Source organism: Labeo rohita, chromosome 22 (assembly GCF_022985175.1).
Source record: "Labeo rohita strain BAU-BD-2019 chromosome 22, IGBB_LRoh.1.0, whole genome shotgun sequence".
NCBI classification, from domain to species: Eukaryota; Metazoa; Chordata; class Actinopteri; order Cypriniformes; family Cyprinidae; genus Labeo; species Labeo rohita.
Genome location: NC_066890.1, coordinates 18,881,173 through 18,905,413, shown reverse-complemented (window position 1 = coordinate 18,905,413; position 24,241 = coordinate 18,881,173). Strand labels below are relative to the sequence as shown.

General features: G+C 32.7%; 1 protein-coding gene across 1 annotated transcript in view; it reads right to left on the bottom strand.

The window, feature by feature from the left end:
- si:dkey-49n23.1 (semaphorin-3D) overlaps positions 1–24,241 on the bottom strand; it is a 76,196-nt gene that overhangs the window by 25,483 nt on the left and 26,472 nt on the right. The window contains exon 2 of the mRNA XM_051094600.1: positions 17,136–17,332. Within this exon, the coding sequence (XP_050950557.1) occupies positions 17,136–17,271 (136 nt within the window). The 5' untranslated portion in view covers positions 17,272–17,332. The remainder of the gene's footprint in view (positions 1–17,135; positions 17,333–24,241) is intronic.

The window sequence follows — 24,241 nt, the reverse complement described above, 5'->3', positions numbered from 1 at the left end:
TAAATTTATTTTAATTGCCAACTAATATTAGTTTTCGTTTTAGTCAACAATAATAATTTCACTTTAGTTCATATTTTAATCATTGTAATTTTTAGTATTAAATTTGTCAATTGTATTATTATTTTTTAATAATGATAATTTTTCTTTCATTTTGTTTATTTCTGTTTTCACTTGATTAATTTAGTACTTCAGTACTCAATTTTTGATTTTTTTTTTTTTTAAAAAACTAACTTTTTTTCTTTTTTGTTTATTATTTGCATATAAAATGTATTTAATTTCATTTTAGATTTATTTTAATTACAGATTATGATAACTTAATTTTAGTTCTGATTTTAGTAATGTTGTTATTTTTAGTATTTAGTTTGTCATTTTTATTATTTTTTTTTAGATTAAATTTTATATTTCAGTGTTCATCTGATTAATTTAGTACTTCACTACTCAACTTTTTATTCATTGAAGTTTTTTTGTTTAAGTTTTGCATATAATATTTAGAATTTATTTTATTTTAAATTTATTTTAATTGCTGATTAATATTAGTTTTTGTTTTAGTCAACAGTACTTATTTTATTTTATTTCAGATTTTAGTAATTTTGTTATTTTTTAGTATCAAGTTTTTTATTTTATTTATTTTTTATTTTTTATTTACTTCTCAAATGATAGCTAGTTTAGGACAAAATATTGATTTGTAGTTATTGATAAACCTTCCAAAAACTGGGACAAAAAAAGTTCAACCCTGTGATCCAAGTCATTTTTAGAAAAAAATATTTTAAAATCACAGGGTTGAACACTTGAGCTTAATGAATACAGTTAACACTAAAATTTTGTTACTTAATTATTTTTTATAAAATAAATATAATTTTACTAGTTGGATATAGTCAAAAATGTCAAGATCTTTGGTGATGTACTGTAAGTCAACTAACATTTAATGTGGTTTGTTTTATATGCCGCTTAGAAGAAAAGTAATGGCCACCAATTTGTAGACTGTCAGATGCAGTAATGTGACACTGACACGCCAGGCAGTTTGTCTTTGATTCAGTTAAGTGTTTCAGAGGCCAAGTTGCCGAAACCTTACAGATTTAAGGGGTCAAAGGTGATCTGTCTTGATTACCATTCCTCTTCACGTACCGAAACGTGTGGATTAGGTTTGGAAATGGAATCAGGCCACCCGGAATTCTTTGACAAAGTATCTTTATAAATCCAATATCAATAAAAGCAAAATCCTGATAATCAAATCCAGAGTTGTTTTGATTCTCGTATGCAGAAACAGGGTGCTGCCGAGTTCACGGTCTTCAGACACCATAAAACTCAAACGCTCTGTCTCATGTCTGACGCAAGTCAATTGCGAACATTTGCTCATGATCCATGGCCACATCAAACAGACGTTGGCTGATACTCTGCCAAACACCTGTAACAATCTCTTGCCTTTAGCAGAAGGTCAGATGACAATGGAAATAAGCAAAGAAGAGTGAAACATCTCAAAACAGCCAGTTCTGAGAATTGGAAGTGTGGCTCTAATAGAGCACAGAAACGCAAGAACTTTAAAGAAACAGTTCATCTAAAAATAATATTTCATATTATTTATTTTGAAAATCTTACACAGTTGCTGACAAACATGATGCAGGAGAATGGCTTAACGTGATGTTGCAAATGTGATACTGATTGTACACAACAGTAAACAAGAAGTTAATATTGGGTTAAATTTTAGACACAGTATTGTCTGGTTTTGCATGATTCCGCAAATGAAAATGACTCCAAACTGTGGTACTCTTTGAGTTAATATGCATGCAACCCTGTTATCCATTCTGATGTTGTTTCTCTTAAAATGGTTATTTTATTTTATTTTTTTATTATTAATTAATTCATTTATTTGTGGACAAGAATGCAACAAAAAGCCAAAAAACAAGTATTTAGACATGTCCTGAATATTAATAACAGGGTTGAAAAATGAATAATAGATTAATTTATATGCATGCAACCGTGTTATCCATTCTGATGTTGTTGCCTTTAAATGTTGACTTCAATATATATATATATATATATATATATATATATATATATAGCGTGTGTATATATATATATAGTATTACTTTTTATTAAATTATTTATTTTTGGGCAAGAATGCAACAAAAAGCAACAAAAAAAGTATTTAAAAATGTCTTGAATATTAATAACAGGGTTTAAATAAATAAATATTGTGCATGCAACCCTGTTATCCAAGATGTTGCTTTTTAAATTTAAATTTTATAATTTTTTTTTTGTTTTAATTACTTAATTAATTTAATTAAAGTATTTATTTAGCAAATATTTTTGAGCAAGAATGCAACAAAAAACAATACAAAATTGTATTTATTCATGCCCTGAATATTAATAACAGGGTTGAAAAATGAGTAATAAATTAATTAATATAAAATAAAAAAGATAAAAAAAAGAAAACAATACAAAAGACAAAAAATAGAACAAAAAAGAATAGAAAATAATCCTGAATAATAATAACAGGGTTGAAAAATAAATAAATAAATAACTAAATAAATAAATAAATATTTTCATATCATTCAGATGTTGTTGCTTTTTAAATTTTGATTTAAATTATTTTCATTTTTATTAATTAATGAATTAAATTATTTTGGGGCAAGAACGCAAAAAAAATAAGTATTTACACATGTCCTGAATAATAATAACAGGGTTGAAATATAAGTAAATAAATAAATAAATAAATAAATATGCATGCATGCAACGCTGTTATCCATTCCGATGTTGTTGCTTTATTAAAATGCAACAAAAATTGTATTTATGTCCTGAAATTGTATATATGTCATAATGTCATAACAGGACTTCAAATTTAAGAATGTGCAAACAACATCCTAACAACATTTCTGCAACATTGTGAATATATGTATTTATTATGTAAAAAAAAAAAAAAAAAACCTTGTAGTCCTAGCACAACATTTTTTAAGGCTTCTTTTCTTTCTTTCTTTCTTTTTAGAGCGTGACCTCTATAATCAGTCATACAGGCTTATGAATAATCTATACATAAATATTACCAGAATTGTAATTTTTAGGTGAACTGTCCCTTTAAGTATAATCGGCCTAGTGGTGATTGTGTGTGTTAATGCCATTAATCAGTCTATTCAATTTCTCCATGACTATGAACGTTTGAAACAGTGGTCTCACTATATTATCCGGCCGATTAGCCAGAGGAGGGACTCTGTTGAGGACTTATAAGGTCACTGACAGGTTCTGTCACTCCTCAAGCAGCAGGGAGTCCGTTTCCCTCGTTATCTCGAATTTCATCAAGTGCTGGTAGCCTTTGATAGGGTGTAGAGCTCAAGTGATGGGAAAATCACTGGAGTGCCAAGGGTCGGAGCTCAAAAGTCTCAGCTATAACAGAAAGATCAAGAGAACTTTCAGAGATCTCCCTGCCATTGCATCGGCATCCAACCACTTGAATAAGCAAACCACTGGGCGGAATCAAAATTAACACAGACGTGGACACGTATCTCTTTTCCATCTCCTAAAGCAATGAATGAGTGTCTACGCAAAACAACATCAATCTGTCACAGAAACACGCAGGCTTCCTTCTGTTGGCCTACTGTACAGTTATCAGTGCCAAATTTTTCAGGTAGTCCCCTGAAGTCAGAGTGACGTATAGAAAGCTGATAAATTTCACGCTGTTTCCTCTGAGGCCCTGTATATCATAAGTGGTGAGGAGAATATAGCTGCTTATTTATTCCTGTTGCCGTTTTGGCTTTCTCTAATTGTTTTGTTGGCTGTTGGCACTTTTGTAATGACTCAAGACCCAAGAATTGTTCCATATAAACTAAATAAAGCACAGCCAAGGACTAATGATCTCAACTTAAAGAACTTAAAGATGTAGAGAACATCATTTATACATTTTAACATTTTACATTTTTACCTAGCTTTTTAAGATGGCGTTAAAGTTGTTTCAGAATGTAGGCAACATTATGATGCTCTCATAATAATAAAGTCAGATTTGTGATATAAATTTGCAATTGACTTTTTTCCATTTTACATCTTACAATTCGGACCTTTTTTCTTAGAATTGTATGATATAAGCTCGCAACTGTAAGAAATTAAGTCAGAAGTGTGAGATAAATTTGTCATTCTGAGGGGTTTTCTTTTGCAAAAGCAAGTTTACATCTTACAATTCTGACTTTTTTCGTAGAATTGCATGATATAAGCTTGCAATTGTGGGAAATAAAGTCAGATTTTTTTTTTTCTCACAGTAGCAAGTTTACATCTCGCAATTGACTTTTTTTCTTAGAAATGCAAGATATAAACTTACAGTTGTGAATTATATAGTCAGTATTATGTTGCAATTCTGACTTTTTTACGCAATTGTGAGTTTACATCTCACAATTCTGACTTTTTTTCTTAGAATTGCAAGATATAATCGCACAGTTGCAAGTTATAAAGTCAAAATTGCAAAATAAACATGAAATTTTGACTTTTTTTCTTAGAAATGCATTATCACAGCTCACAACTGCAAGTTATAAAGTCAAAATTGTGAAATAAACATGAAATTTTGACTTTTTTTCTTAGAATTGCATTATCAAAGCTCACAACTGCAAGTTATAAAGTCAAAATTGTGAAATAAAAATGCATTATCACAGCTCACAACTGCAAGTTATAAAGTCAAAATTTTGACTTTTTTTTTCTTAGAAATGCATTATCAAAGCTCACAACTGCAAGTTATAAAGTCAAAATTGTGAAATAAACATGAAATTTTGACTTTTTTTCTTAGAATTGCATTATCAAAGCTCAGAACTATTATAAAGTCAAAATGCATGAAATTTTGAGTTTTTTTCACATTATCACAGCTCACAACTGCAAGTTATAAAGTCAAAATTGCAAAATAAACATGAAATTTTGACTTTTTTTCTTAGAAATGCATTATCAAAGCTCACAACTGCAAGTTATAAAGTCAAAATTGTGAAATAAACATGAAATTTTGAGTTTTTTTCTTAGAATTGCATTATCAAAGCTCACAATTGCAAGTTGTAAAGTCAAAATTGTGATATAAACATGAAATTTTGACTTTTTTTCTTAGAATTGCAAGATATAATCTCACAATTGCAAGTTATAAAGTCAAAATTGTGATATAATTGTGAAATTATAACTTTTTCTTAGAACTGCAAGATATAAACTTAGTTGTGAATTATAAAGTCAGTATTAACTTGCAATTCTGACTTTTTTCACGCAATTGTGAGTTTACATCTCACAATTCTGACTTTTTTTCTTAGAATTCCAAGATATAATCGCACAATTTCAATTTTAAAGTCAAAATTGCAATATAAACATGAAATTGTGACTTTTTTTCTTAGAATTGCATTATCGAAGCTCACAGTTATGAGTTATAAAGTCAGAATTGCGATATAAACTTGAAATTCTGACTTTTTATCCAAAATGCATTATATAAACTCACAATTCTAAGTTATAAAGTCAGAATTGCATTATATAAGCTTGCAATTTTTAACTATTAAATTAGAATTACGATATAAACTTATAATTCTGACTTTTTTTCTTGGAATTGCATGATATAAACTCAAACTAGCAAATTATAAAGTCAGACACTTGCAATACGCTTGCAGTTGTGAGTTATAAAGTCAGAATTGCATTATATAAGCTCACAGTTGCACTTTATTTAATAAATTGCGTTATAAAAAATTTTTCTTAGAATTGCATGGTATAAACTTGCAATTCCGAGTTATAAAGTCAAAATTGCATTACATAAGCTCACAATTGAAGGTTATAAAATAAAACGTTATTTTAGAATTGCATGATATAAACTCAAAATTGCAAGTTATATAGTTAGAATAGCAATAAAAACATTGAAATTCTGACTTTTCAGAACTGCTTTATATAAACTCACAATTGCGAGTTATAAAGTCAGAATTGTGCTATATAAGCTTGCAATGTTGAGCTATAAAGTCAGAATTACTTGTAATTCTGACTTTTTTTTTTTAGAATTGCATGATATAAACTCCAAATTTCAAGTTATAAAGTCAGAACTGCGATATAAACTTGAAATTCTCACTTTTTTCGTAAAGATGCATTATAGAAGCTTGCAATTGAAAGTTTTACAGTTGGAATTGTGTTACATAAGCTTGCATTTGCAAGTTATAATGTCAGAACTGTGATATAAACTTGAAATTCAGATATTGTTTGTAGTATTGCATGCAATAAACCCACAATTGCGAGATATTAAGTCAGAATTGCAATAACAACTTTTTTCATAGAACTGCATTAAGCTTGCAACTGTAAGTTTACATCTCACAGTTCAGACTTTTTTTTCGTAGAATTGCGTGATATAAACTCGCAATTGCAAGTTATAAATTCAGAATTGTGAGATGTAAATATGTGTGTGTTATATATTTGTGTGCTTTGCATTGCTAGCTTAGCTACATGCTAACATTACACTTTACTGGAAACAACTGAGTCGAGTGCTGTTTGAATGGCACACAGTGTTGTTGCCTACGATGGGAGTTTCAAACAACTTGTGAGGAACATAGCATTTAGCATCTAGCGCCATGAGAAATGTCAGTTATAAATATATTTGGCATATATCCACTGATACATAACCACTGATAATTTAAATATTTAAAATGAACTGATTTACCACTTCTATTTTACAGCATTTGCATTTGTGTTTAGCGTTGTTAGCTTAGCAACATGCTAATGTCAAACTCTCTTGAAAATCATTGAGTCGAGCGCTATTTGAATGCTACACAGTGATGCAAAGTTTTATGAATAAAACAATAAAATCTAATTAAAATAGACTAATTACACACTTTACTTTTATTTTACAAAGTATGTGTTATTTGTGCATTGATAACTTACGCCATACAGAGTTAATGCCTATGAAGAGTGTTTCAGTTAGGATGATTTAGTGTCTACTGCACAAAACTAAAACTGTTTTAGAATCCTGAATTCTGTTCCATTTTGTTGCGCTCCATTGAGCTGTTTTGGAACGGCAGATCACACGTGAATGGTCCCTTATAAGGCAACTGTCTATGTAAGCTGTAGGTTTTAAAACAGTGCTTCAGAAACTGAACTGTCCTTGACCTGTAACTCATTCTGAACGTCTTGCACATAACATCTGGAATCTGCGGTTGAGAGAAGACTGGCTTCACTATAGTTTAGACCAAACATTCCTCTTACACCACAAATCAGAATTTCACACACCAACCATACCGTACAGATCATAATTTTTCCAATTTTACCAAAAATCCTGGAACGAGCTACAATGCGCTACAATGTTTCTGAAACATTGATGTGACTAATGGGTGGGTACAGAAGATTTGTTTGTACACTTAGTGCAATGAGACTTGATTTGTAGTGACTAAAGTATGGGCAGAAATGGATTTCAAGGATTCCCTGGTACTTTTGTGAAGAGTATAAGTTAAGATAATGACTAAAGAGTGAATAAATGAGATGTAGAACTTGCTTAGCGAGATATTTTAGAGATAAGAGTTCTTCCATAATTCAACCAAGAGGAAAAAGGAAACAATCTGATTGAGAATCAAAAGGTTAACAGAATTTCATGAACTTTAAGTGACCCGTTTGTAAAACTGCAGTCAACAGTTCTGCTAAAAAGAACATTACAAATCAGTTTGCTAGATAAAGATCAGGCTTTGCCTGAAAACTGAATTCCAGATGGAAATCAATACTACAGGACTAGCTTTTCAACACATGCTTTTATAAACAACAGATGCAACTGTAATACCATTAGATCACTGGACATTAGATTAATCTTTAAGGCAATCAAAGCAATTATCTTGTGGTAATAGCACAAACATTGGGGGAAAAAAGTGTCTGGACAAGAATGAAACTAGATTGAATCAATCTGGTTTGGATTTGCTGAAACGACTTGCAATAAAAAACAATTGGCAAAGCAAAGACTTTGGGCGAGTGTTTAATGACAACTAATAAAACATTAAGAGTTCCCCAAGAGCTGTATAAAATATCTCTACTGACGATTCTGACTGTTAAGAGAAGGCCAATGACCATACAAACATAGAAATCCCATTGAAAATGTCTTAGAACAGTCCTCACTAAAAACCTGAAACATGTCAAAGTAAGTAATACAAGTCAATGGGAAATTGCAAGTACGCCGTTGCAATGACAGCCATGTTTGTTTTGTCTTTGTATCAGGTTTTTTTTCATGTTTATCAATTTCCGGATGCATTGAAATCCCATTGCCAAGCTGTTTTCCAACTGTTTGTTCAGGATGATCAAGAAATGTTCAAGGCGTGAATGTTCTTCTCATTATTTTTCCTCATGTACAGACAAGTCTGGCGAAAACTGGCGGCAGGCCTCTAGTATGCACAGTTGATCTGTTCCCAAGGCAAACCACAGTACTTTTGAAGAGAAATGGCATTTAAGTAACTTATACATTCAAAGGCATGCTTGAACTTTTACTATACTTTAAGTAAAAATAGACTTGAATAAAATTCAAAAATTCTTGTGGCTTTTATTTTGAGTTTAGAGTTTCCAATCTTTATTCAAAAACTGAAGACAAATATGTCCTCTAAAAATTTGAGAAACCTCATCAGTCATGGAAATATATACAACTGCGTTTGGTTGGATTCATGAAACTGACACCAGAGGAGACTCGCTTTGAGGGTGGGAGAGGTGTTAACATCAATATACCTCCTCATTTATCTCCTACATTCATCAATTTCCCTGTCTTCTCTCATTTGTCACTTTTCCAAACTGTCCAGAAAGGCTTTTTGCGGTGATGGAAGACATGGACGGACTCCATTTCAATTGACTTTTTTTTACTTTGGGTCAGTGGGAGCTAGTCATTCGAATTACCCACAAGCCCCAGTTGTAAGTTGTGTTCTGGGTCACCCGCATTAGCAGAAGAAGCAGAGTAAAACAGTGAATGGGAAAACCAAAGGCACCTCGTTCATTTATTAACTACAATGGTGGCTTTAGGGTTTCTAAACCGTTGTTGCATGTTTTAAAGTCACTGTTTTAGGACTTTATACAGTCATTTGTTTGGTCAAATTTAGTTTAAAGTCTGTGTCTGTAATTGTTTGTCCCTTCCTGTTTATTAGGTCATTCTGAAAGGCTTTGAAAGTCATGAATTTTCTGACTAAACACTACAGTATATTGTTTATGTGTCAAAAAGACCAGGCCAATGTTCCAAGCCATTAACTGCCTATAAATGCAGACCCCCGTAAGCTTTTACTAACTCAGTTAGTATCAAATTCCCTCCAGATGTAAACAATGACTTACAACACAACTCACAATTTACGACATGTCCCAGTTTTAAACCCTGTCCATCTGTCCATGCATCAATTCCCCACTGGATTTGAGGGCATCCTCAAGTTTTGGTCTTATGAAACTCTATGTAAGCCTGGTCTGTGAAATATCCCTCCGATGGTAATTCATCTTCCTAGTCGAGTTTAGACTCTCCCTTAATTTCTCATTTGTGTCCTTGCATTTGTTTTTATAGGCCTTGTGGGACTTTGCAGCAAAGATTAGGAGTTTGTTGTACTTCCTCAAAGTCGCTGTTGGTGCCAAACTTCAGATCAGTGAACTTTCGCAAACTTTGTGTCAGCCGCAGTCAGCCAGCACTGATAAATGACAGTAGATTAAAACATTATATATAAAAGGTAACATTAGATAAAAACCTCATGATCTTTTAAAGATCACAAATTAGTGAGTATGTTAGCTTTGCTAAAAAGTAAAATCTTTTTAAATAAGAATATGACATGAGGATGAGGAAATTATGTCTGAATTTTTATTTTTAAGCATTAAGTATTCCCTTGATACTTAAAATGCAATAGGCCCTAAGATAGAGCCTTGGGGAACACCGTTTATTAGATACTTGTAAAGTTGGTTGAAACAACATAAGGGTGAGAATAACAACAGCATTTTCTTTGTTTTCTAATAAAAGTTGTCCATACAGTAATAAACATTGACTTCCCGTACTACACGTTGAAGAGCCCTGAAGGAAGCATAAACTAAGAATAACAGTCTTCTGATGACCAGCGCATCCCACTGGAGGTTTTTGCAGTTGTGACCTACGTGTTTTTGAGTTCGCTGTCTATTTAGCAGGAATGTGGACTAAATGCCTCTCTCTTGGGGGAAAGTGTGCCTCTACAGACTTACAGCACTGATGAGGGGCCTCAGCTGCGGCACCCTTCTGCCCCAGAGTTGTTTTCTTCATTACGCTCTGGAACGACGTCATCAGGGGCCATGCGGTGCACTTTTAATTGCTTCAGTCTTGGACTAGAGGTGTTGAAAGTTTGCTTGCACAAGGACACACGTGGACCTATGCGCTACTTAAGTGCAGTTTGTGAGAGATAATCAAGTCAAGTGAGGCAACCCAAATCCCGTCAATGACCCGACCCAAAAACGAAGCCAGACTATTATTATCTATCGTCATTCTGACTTGATGAGAGTGAATGGCTTTGGCATTTATCACCAATTGTCACAAGGTTTCTGTGGTCTTAAAGTATAATTACAAAAATTCACTGACCATGATGTTTAGGCTTTGGGTGGACGTTTTGTCTTGCTTTTTAAAGGATGAGGTCAGGACACTGGAACAGAAGACACAACTGAAATCAATGTGCCACTAAGAGTAGATATGACTGAATAATAAATATATATTTGAAGGTTAGAACGAAAGAGAGAAGATCTGAGTGACTGACTTCCAGGTTTATGCTCATGTAAGAATCTGTTTCAAGTTAGCCCAGAAACATACTTTGCAAGTAAGCAAACACAGATGCGACAGCTTGGTCAAAGTATTTCAGGCACGCAGTGTGACTGGACATGCTTAGCATGTAATACATATTTATATGCGCTTTGCGCTTGCAGTAACAAACTGAAGTTATCATTCTGAAAAGTATTGAGTGTGAATTGTATTGAATGAGCACATATGGCATTCTTCAAATCTTAAGAGTATATTTTTTTAAAACAATATTAATGAAATAAAAGGCCATTTAAGGTTATTTAGAAAGTACAGTTTAATGACTGTTTTTTTTTATGACTGCACTTTGTAATAATGTAAAATCGAAAGATTTACATTCACATACATTTTAAATATTTTAATATTTGTTGTAAGGAAGTGATACAATGTTAAAAAAAGTTGTTTCAACTTAAACAAGTAAGTGTTCATGCTGCCTTAAATTTTTAAGTTTAGTCAACATGAAATGTTAAGTTGTACTATGTGAAAACTTGGAACATTTTAAGGCAGCACGAACACTTACTTTTTTAAGTTGAAACAACTTTTTTTTTAAGTGTATGTTAGCTGTGTGAGAAACACACCAAAGAACATACAAGTTTAGAACAACATGAAGATGAGGAAACGATAACAGAATTTTTATTTTAAGGTGAACTATTTATTAATATCTAAATGCCATAGGACCTAAGATAGAGCCTTGGGGCATACCATTCATCAGACACTTGTAAATTTGATTGAAACGACATAAGGGTGAGTAAATAACACTAAGCATATGTAAAGTACTTGATTAATAAGAGTTAATACATTTTAAATTACAAACCTGCAACTTTACAAATTTGTAATTTCAAATATTTTAAAATACATGATATACAAGTTTCAATAGAAATTAAAGTACATTTTAGTTTAGTTTAGTTTGGTAAACTTTAACCATATACTTGCTGTGTAGGTGGGCCAAAAAAGTTAAGCTTTATGCATTTAATATACATTTTTAATATATTACATTGTCATTTAACTACAATGAAAATTGAAAATAACATGAAATTGTATGTATATAAAAGTATGCTGAGGTGTCCTCTTTTTTTCAAAAGATATCTGTGCATTTTAACCTAACTTAACGGCTAATATCCTCTCTAAAAGTCTACATTTTGAGAAACTCAGACACCCCAGAGCCCCAGAGAAAGTGATTCCGATTGTTTTCATCTTTCCTTCCTCTAATTAGCAACATTCTTCTTCCTGGCTCTGTTCAGTGTTAACGCCCTGATGGCTTCATTAGCCCATGCCAGAGCCCGGGGCCCTGAGTCATCAGCGCTGCTTATCTCCTGCACCTTGTTGCCATGGATACAAAGGGTTTAGACAGTCAGGGGTCATCACCGTGACGCAGCACTGTGTCAGCTATCAGGAACTACATCCTACAGGTCACATTCCTAGTGCCAAAGGGCTATATTTTGGCAATGACAGAGACTGTAATAAAAATGGTTTAGTGTCTTGCAAAGATTTGCCCTCTGAGGACTATTAGAAAAATAGTTCAGCTTAATTTATTGGTTCTCTTTGAGTACGCTACTGTGAACAAGTCAAAAGGTCTTAAAGCTCACTGAAATGACTCAAAAGTCCCACGTTCGGGTGAATCTTCACTGTGTGTCCCGTGTTTTGATAATGATCTTCTCAGTACAAACAATATGAAGCGCAGCTGTCAAAATGAGACTGGTGGGTGTGAACAAAACATCCTTCCTATCGTGGAAAAATTGAGACATATAGCCAGTCTCAAATGCCAGGAATGTTTCTTTTGGTTTTTATCCATCTATCTGTCAGAAAGTAGAAATCCCCGAAATTTGCAGGAGTTTAACTGGTAAACACCAGTGGGAAACTCAGAGGACACTGGAAAATCAATTGTATGTGCATCTGCCAGCAGAACTTCATCTTTAGAGGTTAAACAAGCAGTTTAAGGAAGGAAGATGACTCAGTTTTAAAATAAAGTTATTTCAAATTAGTTGAGGCAAAATTTTGATGGCTGCTTTTCAATAAAAGCAAAAAGAGAGCAGTTCTGGGTAGTAAAGTACACATATTAAAGCATTAGCACATTAGCTACTATGCTACTAGATTAGCTACATAACACATGAAGGTGAGGAAATTAAGTCAGAATTTTCATTTTCTGGGTGAACTATTCCTTTTATAAGAAAATGCAATAGGACCTAAGATAAAGCCTTGGGGAACACCATTGATCAAATTCCTGTAAAGCTGGTTGAAATGACATAAGGGTGACTAAATAACAGCAGAACTTTCCTGTTTTCTAATAAAAGGACATTAGGACACAGTAGCTACTACATTAATAATGTTAACATTAATACTGTTTAGTGTCAGTATAGTTGTGCAGATATTACAGCCAGTAAAAAAAGTCTGCTGCTTCATTTTTTGTACAAATACAACAGTGTTATAGGGTTGTTGCACTTTAAGTAGGATCAACTACAATTTCCCCCAAAACAAAAGTCTAAGCAAACCTGTACCATCATTTCCATCGAAAAAGTCAAGGACATGTTTGCTGGGTAGTAAACTACACTTTACACATTAGCACATTAGCAAATTAGCTACATGGCACATTAAGGTGAGGAAATTAGGTCAGAATTTTCATGTTTTTGGGTCAACTATTCCTTTTATACTAAAATGCAATAGGACCTAAGATAAAGCCTTGGGGGACACCGCTGATCAAATTCCTGTAAAACTTGTTGAAATTACATAAGGGTGACTAAATAAAAAAAGAATTGTCCTGTTTTCTAATAAAAGGACATCTGTTGTCCAAGCAATAAGCTAATAAACTGCAAAGTAGCATTAACATATTAGGGTGCAATAGCTAGTACATTAACAACCATTGTTTGCTGTCAGTATAGTTGTGCAAATATTACAGCCAGTTCAAAAAAGTCCACTGCTTCTTTTTTGTACAAATACAACAGTGTTATAGGGTTGTTAGTGTAAGGGGGACATGGGGTAGTAAACTACACTGTACACATTAGCTAATATGCTACTAGATTAGCTACATGATACATGAAGGTAAGGAAATTATGTCAGAATTTTCATTTTTTCGAGTGAACTATTCCTTTTATACTAAAATGCAAAATGACCTAAGATAAAGCCTTGGGGGACACCTTTATCAAATTTCTGTTAAGACATAATGACATAAGTGTGACTAAATAACAACAGAATTGTCCTGTTTTCTAAAAAAGGACATTTGTTGTTCAAGCAATATGCTACTAGACTGCAAAGTAGCACTAACATATTACGACACAATAGCTGCTACATTAACAGCCATTTTTTGGTGTGAGTATATTGTAGTTGCACAGATATTACAGCCAGTTCAAAAAACGTGCACTGCTTAATTTTTTTTTGTACAGATACAACACAGTGCTATAGGATTGTTGGTGTATTTTAAGCAGGATCAACTACAACAGTACCCCAAATCAAGAGTCTAAGTTGCAAACCTGAACCGTCATGTCCCTCAAAGAAGTTAGAGAGATGTGTGCTGGATAGTAAACTACATTTTACACATTAGAGCATTAGCACAGTAGCTACTATGCTACTACATTAGCTACATGACACAAGAAGGTAAGGAAATTATGTCAGAATTTTCATGTTTTTGGGTGAATTATTCCTTTTATTCTAAAATGCAATAGGACTTAAGATATAGCCTTGGGGGACACCACTTATCAAATTCCTGTAAAGCTTGATGAAATGGCATAAAGGTGAATAAATAACAACAGAATTTTCCTGTTCTATAATAAAAGGACATTTGTTGTCCAAGCAGTAAGCCAGGGGTGCCCAAACTCTGTCCTGAAGGGCTGCTGTCCTGCAGAGTTTAGCTCCAACTTGTTTTAACACACCTGTCGGAAGTTTCTAGTATGCCTAGTAAGAGCTTGATTAGCTGGTTCAGGCATGCCTAATTGGAGTTGGAGCTAAACTCTGTAGGACACCAGCCTTGGGGGACACCACTGATCGAATTCCTGTTAAGCTTGTTGAAATGACATAATTTTGACTAAATAACAAAATAATTGTCCTGTTTTCCGAAAAAAGGACATTTGTTGTCCAAGCAATAAGCCAATAGATGGCAAAGTAGAACTGACATATTAGGACACAATACCTACTATATTAACAACCATTTTTTGGTGTCAATGTAGTGTAGTTGCACAAATATTACAGCCAGTTCAAAAAAAATGGGCGCTGCTTACTATACTATAGGATTGTTGGTGTATTGTAAGTAGGGTCAACTACAATTTTACCCCAAAACAAAAGTCTAAGGTGCAAACCAGAACCTCAAAAAAGTTAGGGACATGTTTGCTGGGTAGTAAACTGCTGGCTCAGTGGCGCATTAACTACTATGCTACTAGAATAGCTACGTGACACAAGAAGGTGAAGAAATTATGTCAGAATTTTCATTTTTATAGGACCTAAGATAAAGCCTTGGGGGACAACGTTATCAAATTTCTGTTAAGCTGGTTCAGATGACATAAGGGTGGCTAAATAACAATAGAATTGTCCTGTTTTCTAAAAAAAGGTCATTTGTTGTCCAAGCAATAAGCCAATAGACTCCAAAGTAGCACTAACATATTAGGACGCAATAATATGTTACATTACTACATTAACAACCACTGTTTGGTGTCAGTATACTGTAGTTGTGCAGATATTACAGTAAGTTCCAAAAAATGTTCACTGCTTTATTTTTTGTACAGATACAACACAGTGTTTTACGGTTGTTAGTGCATTGTAAGTAGGATCAACTACAATTTTCCCCCCAAAACAAAAGTCTAAGCAGCAAACCTGTTCCATCATGTCCCTCAAAAACATCAAAGACATGTTTGCTGGGTAGTAAGCTACACTTTACACATTAGTGCATTAGCTCATTAGCTACTATGCTACTAGATTATCTACATGACATGAACGTGAAGAAATTCTGTCATGATTTTCATTTTTTGGGTGAGCTATTCATTTTATGCTAAAATGCAATAGGACCTAAGACAAAGACTTGGGGGACACCATTGATCAAATTCCTGTAAAGCTTGGTGAAATGACATGAGGATGACTAAATATCAACAGAATTGTCCTGTTTTCTAATAAAAGGACATTTGTTGTCCCAATGAAGGAATGATAAACATTGACTTTCTGTTCAACATGTTGAAGAACCCTGGAGGAAACAAAAAATAAAAAACGAAGAATACATTTTTCTGTCACTTTTTTCTATAGATAAGCACTGTAGCGTGAACATCAAAATGTTAGCATCATGTTAGCTGCTTTATCTCACATCTGATGCATTTTAGTGTTTTGGTTAATTCAGATGGTTCATTTGACTGAGGCAAATGTTTGGTTTGGTTTTTGGTATCAGTATAGTTGCACAGATATTACAACCAGTTTAAAAAAAGTCCACTGCTTCATTTTTTTGTACAGGTACGACTCAGTACTGTAGGGTTGGTAGTGTATTGTAAGTAGGATCAACTACAGTTTTCTCTCCTAACAAAAGTCTAAGATGCAAACCTGAACCATCATGTCCCTCAAAAGCATCTTACTCCTTTATAAAGCAGTCATATTCAGCTACTTCAGACGTCATCTTTGTTTATTTTGAAAGCTTGGCTTTCAAATTCGACTTCAAGATACCTGCAAGCAAAACAAGTGACTCCTCTACATTAATGAATAACGTCTGGCTTTTGCGTCTCACTGCCAACCTTCGGATGTCTGCCGCCCCGCACTCATAAACACATGGCGCCCCTGAGATGATGTACACATTCTATTAACAGCTCTGAAGATAATAAGATGCACATTTACACTATAGGTACAGCGCTCCGGTCGACGCCACCATATGCAGAACCTTCCTGAGAGGAAGCGCCGGAGTCTCGCAGGTTCCGGGAGGTTCTGAGGGGTCAGTAACGTGGGCGGCTGTGATGTGCTGATAATGGCAGAGGGCTCAAGGGATGCGACTGTGTGGCGTGGGTGTCCAGACAGACAGTCGCAGAATGGTCCGGTGATATATAGCTGGGTGGCTGGCAGTATCACTAACGTCACTCTTATCAGTGATAATGTTGTTTTGGAAGGGAGGTTAGACTATTAGAATTTAGCAGTTCTTTTGGCGTAAACTTGAAAGAGGACTGGCAAAATACAGTTACAGACTAATTATCTAGTACGTTTTCAGGAAGCAGAGGTTAATGGGACTCTTCCCTTGCTGCATTGTGTCTATTAAAACAGCTTGACCCTGCTAATGTCCTCACGGCTAAACGGAAATAAGCAAAAGCAGCTTCAGAGAGAAGTTCTATCTGAAGATCGGCAGACTACCATGGCAAAGACAGCATAACTATTATTGTTGCAGACATGATTTCATTCTTTTTCCACTGTCTTCTGATTGTCCCCATGAAAATGAATGAGAGAGTGTATGAGAGTGAGTTCTGACCTGTATGAGAGAGCTGTAGTCGTGGTATGTTGTGGTTTCCAGCATTACTGGACCGTGTAAGAGGCAGCAAAAAGTGGAGCAGAAAGACCAGCAGGGGACTGTATGGCCCAGTCCTCCATAATCCTACAATCCTCATCTCCAGCTTCCTGTAGTCTGACCGTACAGGATGTCTTCTATGTCACATCACCTTCGTAGTGCTGGAGAAATAACAAACAGATTTAAGATGTAAGCTGAAATGAAATATCACAGTAATACTGCATCGCACTGCATCTGTTATCAAATCAATATAATATAATATAATATAATATAATATAATATAATATAATATAATATAATATAATATAATATAATATAATATAATATAATATAATATGCAAAGGAGTCTATTGTGTTACAGAATTAATGTACTCTTTAATCATTATTATGCAATATAATGTTACATTATTGAATTACATCACCTTTAAACGCTGGAGAAATAGAAAACTTATATGAGAATTTAAACTGAAATTAAATACAGCAGTAATAATATGAAATACCACTGACATCTTAGTGATGCCAATCAATATATATTATAATAGAATAGAATAGAATAGAATAGAATAGAATAGAAAAATCTATTTAAATAAATAAATATATATTTAAAATGTAATATTTATAGAATTATTATATATCATATTAAATTATTAAATTATATATTTAAATATATTAAAACAAATGATCATGTTGATTTTTTTAAAATGTATTAATTAATTAATTAATTTATTTAAGTTCTATTTTATTTAAGTTCTACAATTCATTCATCTATAATAATCTGTAATTGGACTATATTATGTTGGACAATACTTGTATATTTTAATCATAATTTTACATTTTTGCAATATGCTATTCACATATTATTTTCTTTCTGTGATCTGATTCTAATAACAATAACAAATAATCTAACGAATAATCTAATTCCAATAACAAATATAATATAATATAATATAATATAATATAATATAATATAATATAATATAATATAATATAATATAATAATATAAATTATATACAAATATACAATAAAATATATGTAAATAGATAAAAGTTGATTGTAATAATTATTAAAATATTATTTTTCTAAATCATTTTTATTTAATTGAATATTTAAATAATATTAATTGTATATTTTAATAATAAATTAACATTTTTAAAATTACTTTACAACACAATACAGTGTAATATGCCGTCCTTATACTATTTTCTTTCTGTAATCTGATTCTTATCAGTAATATAATATAATATAATATAATATAATAAATTGCAATATAAATGAAAAAAAATATATAATATAAATGCTATAAAATATACAATAAAAATATATTTAAATAGAAACAAATATTTAAAAATTATTGAACTATTATATTTCTAAATTATTTTTATCTAATTTAATATTTACAGAATTGTTATATTTAAAATTTTTATTCTACATTATTCTAGTATTAAAAATTATTATTATTCTATTCTACAAATTATTCATTAATAATAATCTATAACTGGACTGTATTATGTTGGACAGTAAATGTATATTTTAATCATAATTTTAATGTATTTTTAATGATTTTTAAGTGCAATATGCTGTTCACATATTATTTGTGTAATCTGACAATAAAATAAAATAATAGAATAAAATGCAACAGAATAGAATAGAATAGAATAGAATAGAATAGAATAGAATAGAAAATAGAATAGAAAAATACTGATAAAAAATTGATTTCATATTTATAGAATTATTATAAATTATTTATTTTTCTAATATAATAATATATTTCTAATATAATAATAATTATATATATATATATATATTTATACATTTTTACAAAATTCTACAAAACATTCATCTACTATAATCTGCAACTGGACTATATTCTGTTGGACAATAATTGTATATTTTAATCATAATTTAATTTTTTAACTAATTTTTAAATGATTTTTAAGACAGTACAGTGCAATATCCCACTATTTTGTTTATGTAATCTGATGCTAATTAATATTACATAACTCTCTCTCTCTCTTATATAAAAAAGTAATATTAACAAAGATTTTTAACATTACATAATCATTAAATAATGTTTCCACACTGAAATCCAAGGTTTCACTTTTAGATTTTGGTCAAAATGAATAACTTTGACAACAAGAATCCCTAATATGAAAAAATGTTAGCTGAAGATCCCAGAGCACTTTCCACATCAAACTGAAAATATTTTGCCTCCTTATGGAAGGGAAAACTCCAGATTGCATTCTTTCACAATGACATTAACCCCATCCATGTCATCTTTTCTAAATAGAAAACAGCATATGCCACATCCTCAGGCGTTCACTACCAGACTTCAGCACGCTAGTGTCCCCAATGTGCTCAGCAGCCTCCTCAAGTCAGAATAAATCTGGAGGCACAACAGACTAGAAACCCGAAACCTCGAGAGCGTGTGAGCGGCGTGCCGAGCTCACAACCACGCGAGAACCAGCCTCGTGCAGAGAAGGAAACCGGAGTATTGTTTCGAGAAAAGTTCCCATGGCTAATCAGCCACCCTGATCTTTATTTTCTTTCCTTTAAGAGGTCACCATACACAAACAGATCACATGCGCAACCAAGAAACACTCGAGCGGCTTCCTCCTGTACATGCTAACCGCTAAACACTGTCAAAGAACATGCAAGAGTTCAATCCACTGGAATGGATTTCATTTGTCCGTTAGCAAGTTTCGTACGACGCACGGTATAGAAAGTCCAACAATTGGCGAGCTCATTGAAAGAGCAGCAGTTTTTGTGTTGGTGCTCAGGGGAAACATTTTCCCATGATCAGGGGAATGTTAGTTGCGCCACTTAGACTCGCGAGGGGACCCCTGGGGACGGTTTCGACACGAAAAAATGGGCTGGAGCTCAAACATATGCAAAATGAAGATAGGCTTTCTCTATTGCTCCATTCATCACCTCAAAATCTAAGCTCATTACGCCGTTACTCAGACATAATAACTCTATTCAAGTTCCTCGAGTGACGGAAACCAAACGCTCCCTTCAGTACGCTGATTTATCGCAAAATTTATTACCGCTCCATTTCAGTGTGAGAAATCAGACGTGCTTATCAGCTGTGTTTATAATCCTGGTTTCATTTAAAGAAACAGTTCACACACAAAAAAAAAACTTGCTAAAAATGTATTCACCCCCAGGCCGCCCAAAATGTAAATGAGTTTGTTTCTTCATCAGATTTGGAGAAGTGTAACATTACATTACTTGCTCACCAATGGATGTGAATGGGTGCTGTCCAAACGCAGCCGTAAACCTGATACCAGAGTACTTTAAGGAATAGTTAACCTAAAAAATGAAAAACCGACAAAAATGTATTCAACCCCAGGGCACCCAAGATGTAAATGAGTTTGTTTCTTCATCAGATTTGGAGAAATATAGCATTTCATCAGTTGCTCACTAATGGATGTGAATGGGTGCCATAAAAAAGCAGCCGTAAACCTGATACCAGAGTACTTAAAGCAATAGTTAACCTAAAAAATGAAAATTTGCTTAAAATATATTTACCCTGAGGCCACACAAAATGTAAATGAGTTTGTTTCTTCATCAGATTTGGAGAAATGTAGCATTTCATCAGTTGCTCACTAATGGATGTGAATGGGTGCCGTCCAAACGCAGCCGTAAACCTGATATCAGAGTACTTAAAGAAATAGTTTGCCTAAAAAAATGAAAATATGCTAAAAAAGTATTCACCCCCAGGCCACCCAAAATGTAAATGAGTTTGTTTCTTCATCAGATTTGGAGAAATGTAGCATTTCATCACCTGCTCATCAATGGATGTGAATGGGTGCCATACAAAAGCAGCCGTAAACCTGATACCAGAGTACTTAAAGCAATAGTTAACCTAAAAAATGAAAATTTGCTTAAAATATATTTACCCTGAGGCCACACAAAATGTAAATGAGTTTGTTTCTTTATCAGTTTTGAAGAAATGTAGCATTTCATCACTTGCTCACCAATTGATGTAAATGGGTGCCATCCAAATGCAGCCGTAAACCTGATACCAAAATAATTAAAGGAATAATTTGCCTGAAAAAATGAAAAATTTCTGAAATTTTACCCTCAGGCCACTTAAAATGTAAATGAGTTTGTTTCCTCATCAGATTTGGAGAAATGTAGCATTTCATCACTTGCTCATCAATGGATTTGAATGGGTGCCGTCCAAACGCAGCCGTAAACCTGATACGAGGGTACTTAAAGCAATAGTTAACCTAAAAAATTAAAATTTGCTTAAAATATATGCATTCCACCCAAAATGTAAATGAGTTTATTTCTTTATCAGATTTGGAGAAATGTAGCAGTTGCTCACCAATGAATGTGAATGGGTGCCATCCAAATGCAGCCGTAAACCTTATACCAGAGTAATTAAAGGAACAGTTTACCTAAAAAAAAGGAAAATTTACTTAAAATATATTCACCCTCAGGCCTCCCAAGATGTAGATGAGTTCTTTATCAGATTTAGAGAAACATAGCATTTAATCACTTTCTCATCAATGGATGTAAATGGGTTCCGTCAGAATGAGAATCCAAACAGCTGATAAAAACATCACAGTAATCCACAAGTAATCCACACCACTCCAGTCCATTAATTAACGTCTTATGATGTGAAAAGGTGTATGTTTATAAGAAATATCCATTATTAAGGCGTTTTTAACTTCAAACCATCACTTCTCACCAAAATCCATAATTCATAATAACACGTCCTCCAGTTAAAAAGTCCTTCTTTTTCATTATTCTCACATCAAAATCCACCAAAATATTTGTTTTGAGCTGTTTTAGGCTTGTAATCAGTGCTTAATCTGCATATATTTCTCGTCTGTTTCAGATGAGATGACTTTTTGACTGACTATATTAATTATACGGGCTATATTTCCATCGGAAGCAATGGTGTGAAGTTGAAAACATCTTAAAGATGGTTTTGTTTTTTTTAAACACGCAGCTTTTGGCTTCTCAAGATGTTAACTGATGGCCTGGAGTGGTGTAAATTACTTGTGATGTTTTAATCAGCTGTTTGGACTCTCATTCTGACGGTACCCATTTACATCCATGGGTGAGCAAGTGAAGTAATGGTGCATTTCTCCAAATCTGATGAAGAAACAAACTCATCTACTAGGGTTGTCGAAAAGTACCGGGTTCGGTACCTTTTGAAAAAACGTCCATTTCCCACTCACATTTGAGCAGTCATGTCTGTTGAGCGTGTGAACGCTATGGCCAATCAGCGATGTTTAAAAATCAGCTCAACAGCGCTCAAATGTGAGCACGAAATGGACGTTTTTTAAAATTTCAGTACCGAAAGTACCGAACCCGGAAGCCCTATCATCTACATCTTGGGAGGCCTGAGGGTGAGTACAGTTTCAGCAAATTTGTATTTTTATTTAGGTGTACTGTTCCTTTAAGTGCTCTGGTATCAGGATTACGCTGTTACGCTCACCCTCCAGGTTTACTCGGCGGTCATAATATCTAGATTTACTGTGTTGGCTGGATCACAGGTGTTTGAGAGATCAGCGACTCTTATTAGCTCTGTCTGTTGACTCAAAGCTATTAATCTCCCATAGAAAGCAAAAGAAAACATATCATTCCTGGCACGACAACAACTATGTGTGAGCTGTGCAAGGTGGTGATGGTCTGGCAGATACTAATATAGGCCTATTTTTCATTGGAGTACTCTCTGTATTCTTTATGTCTGTATTTAGCACATATGAGTTGGGAGAGCAGGAGGGATTTGAATTATGCTGTATTAAAAAGGTCCGTTCTGTGGCAACGGTTTTTATAGAATGAGGGGGATTTGGTTTCAATCATTATTAATGACTCTTTGGAGGTTTGTGGCCTTTTATGTGCTGCTACTAGAGTCAGTAATGCTATAGATGTACTTTTGACTGTCGGCATGAAGTGTGGTCTTTATTTTTATTTTTTGTTTTTGTTTTTAGAAAGAGACAAATAGGTAGATATGTATGTTTTCTAATTTATGAAAATTTGATTAAAATGGTTAAAAAATATTGATTACAATTACAAATATGTATTTATAATTATTTATTTATAACTAATAATAATTATTATTATTTATTTATTTTTATTCAAATCAGAATTTGGGTTATTTCCAGCAACACTGCCATTTGGGCTAAAAAGGTAATAAACAAACAAACAAACAAACAAACAAATAAATAAATAAATAAATAAATAAAATGTGGGTACTTTCCAGGAACAGTACATTTTGGGCTAGAAAATAAACAAACAAACAAGCAAACAAACAAATAAATAAACAAACAGAATTTGGGTACTTTCCAGGAATAGTGCAATTTGGGCTAGGAAATATAACAACAACAACAACAACAATAATAATAATAATAATAATAATAAAAACAAGCAAACAAACAAACACATAGGTATTATTATTATTATTATTATTATTATTATTATTGTTATTGTTATTGTTATTGTTGTTGTTAAAATAAACAAAACAAAAAACAAACAAATAAATAAATAAACAAATAAATAATCAGAATTTACTTTACAGGAACAGTGCAATTTGGGCTAGAACATATAATACTACTACTACTACTACTACTAATAATAATAATAATAATTAATAAAAAATAAAAAAATAATTAATTAATTAATCAATCAATCAATTAGAATGTAGGTACTTCCCAGGAACAGTGCAATTTGGGCTAGGAAATATAATAATAATAATAATAATAATAATAATAATAAAACAAGCAAACAAACAAACAAACAAACAAACAAACAGGCAGAATATAGGTATTATTATTATTGTTGTTGTTGTTGTTGTTAAAATAAACGAACCAAAAACAAACAAACAAATAAACAAATAAATAATCAGAATTTACTTTACAGGGACAGTGCAATTTGGGCTAGAACATATACTACTACTACTAATAATAATAATTAATAAAAAAAAAATAATTAATTAATTAATTAATCAATTAGAATGTAGGTACTTCCCAGGAACAGTGCAATTTGGGCTAGGAAATAATAATAATATTATTAATAATAATAATAATAATAAACAAGTAAACAAACAAACAAA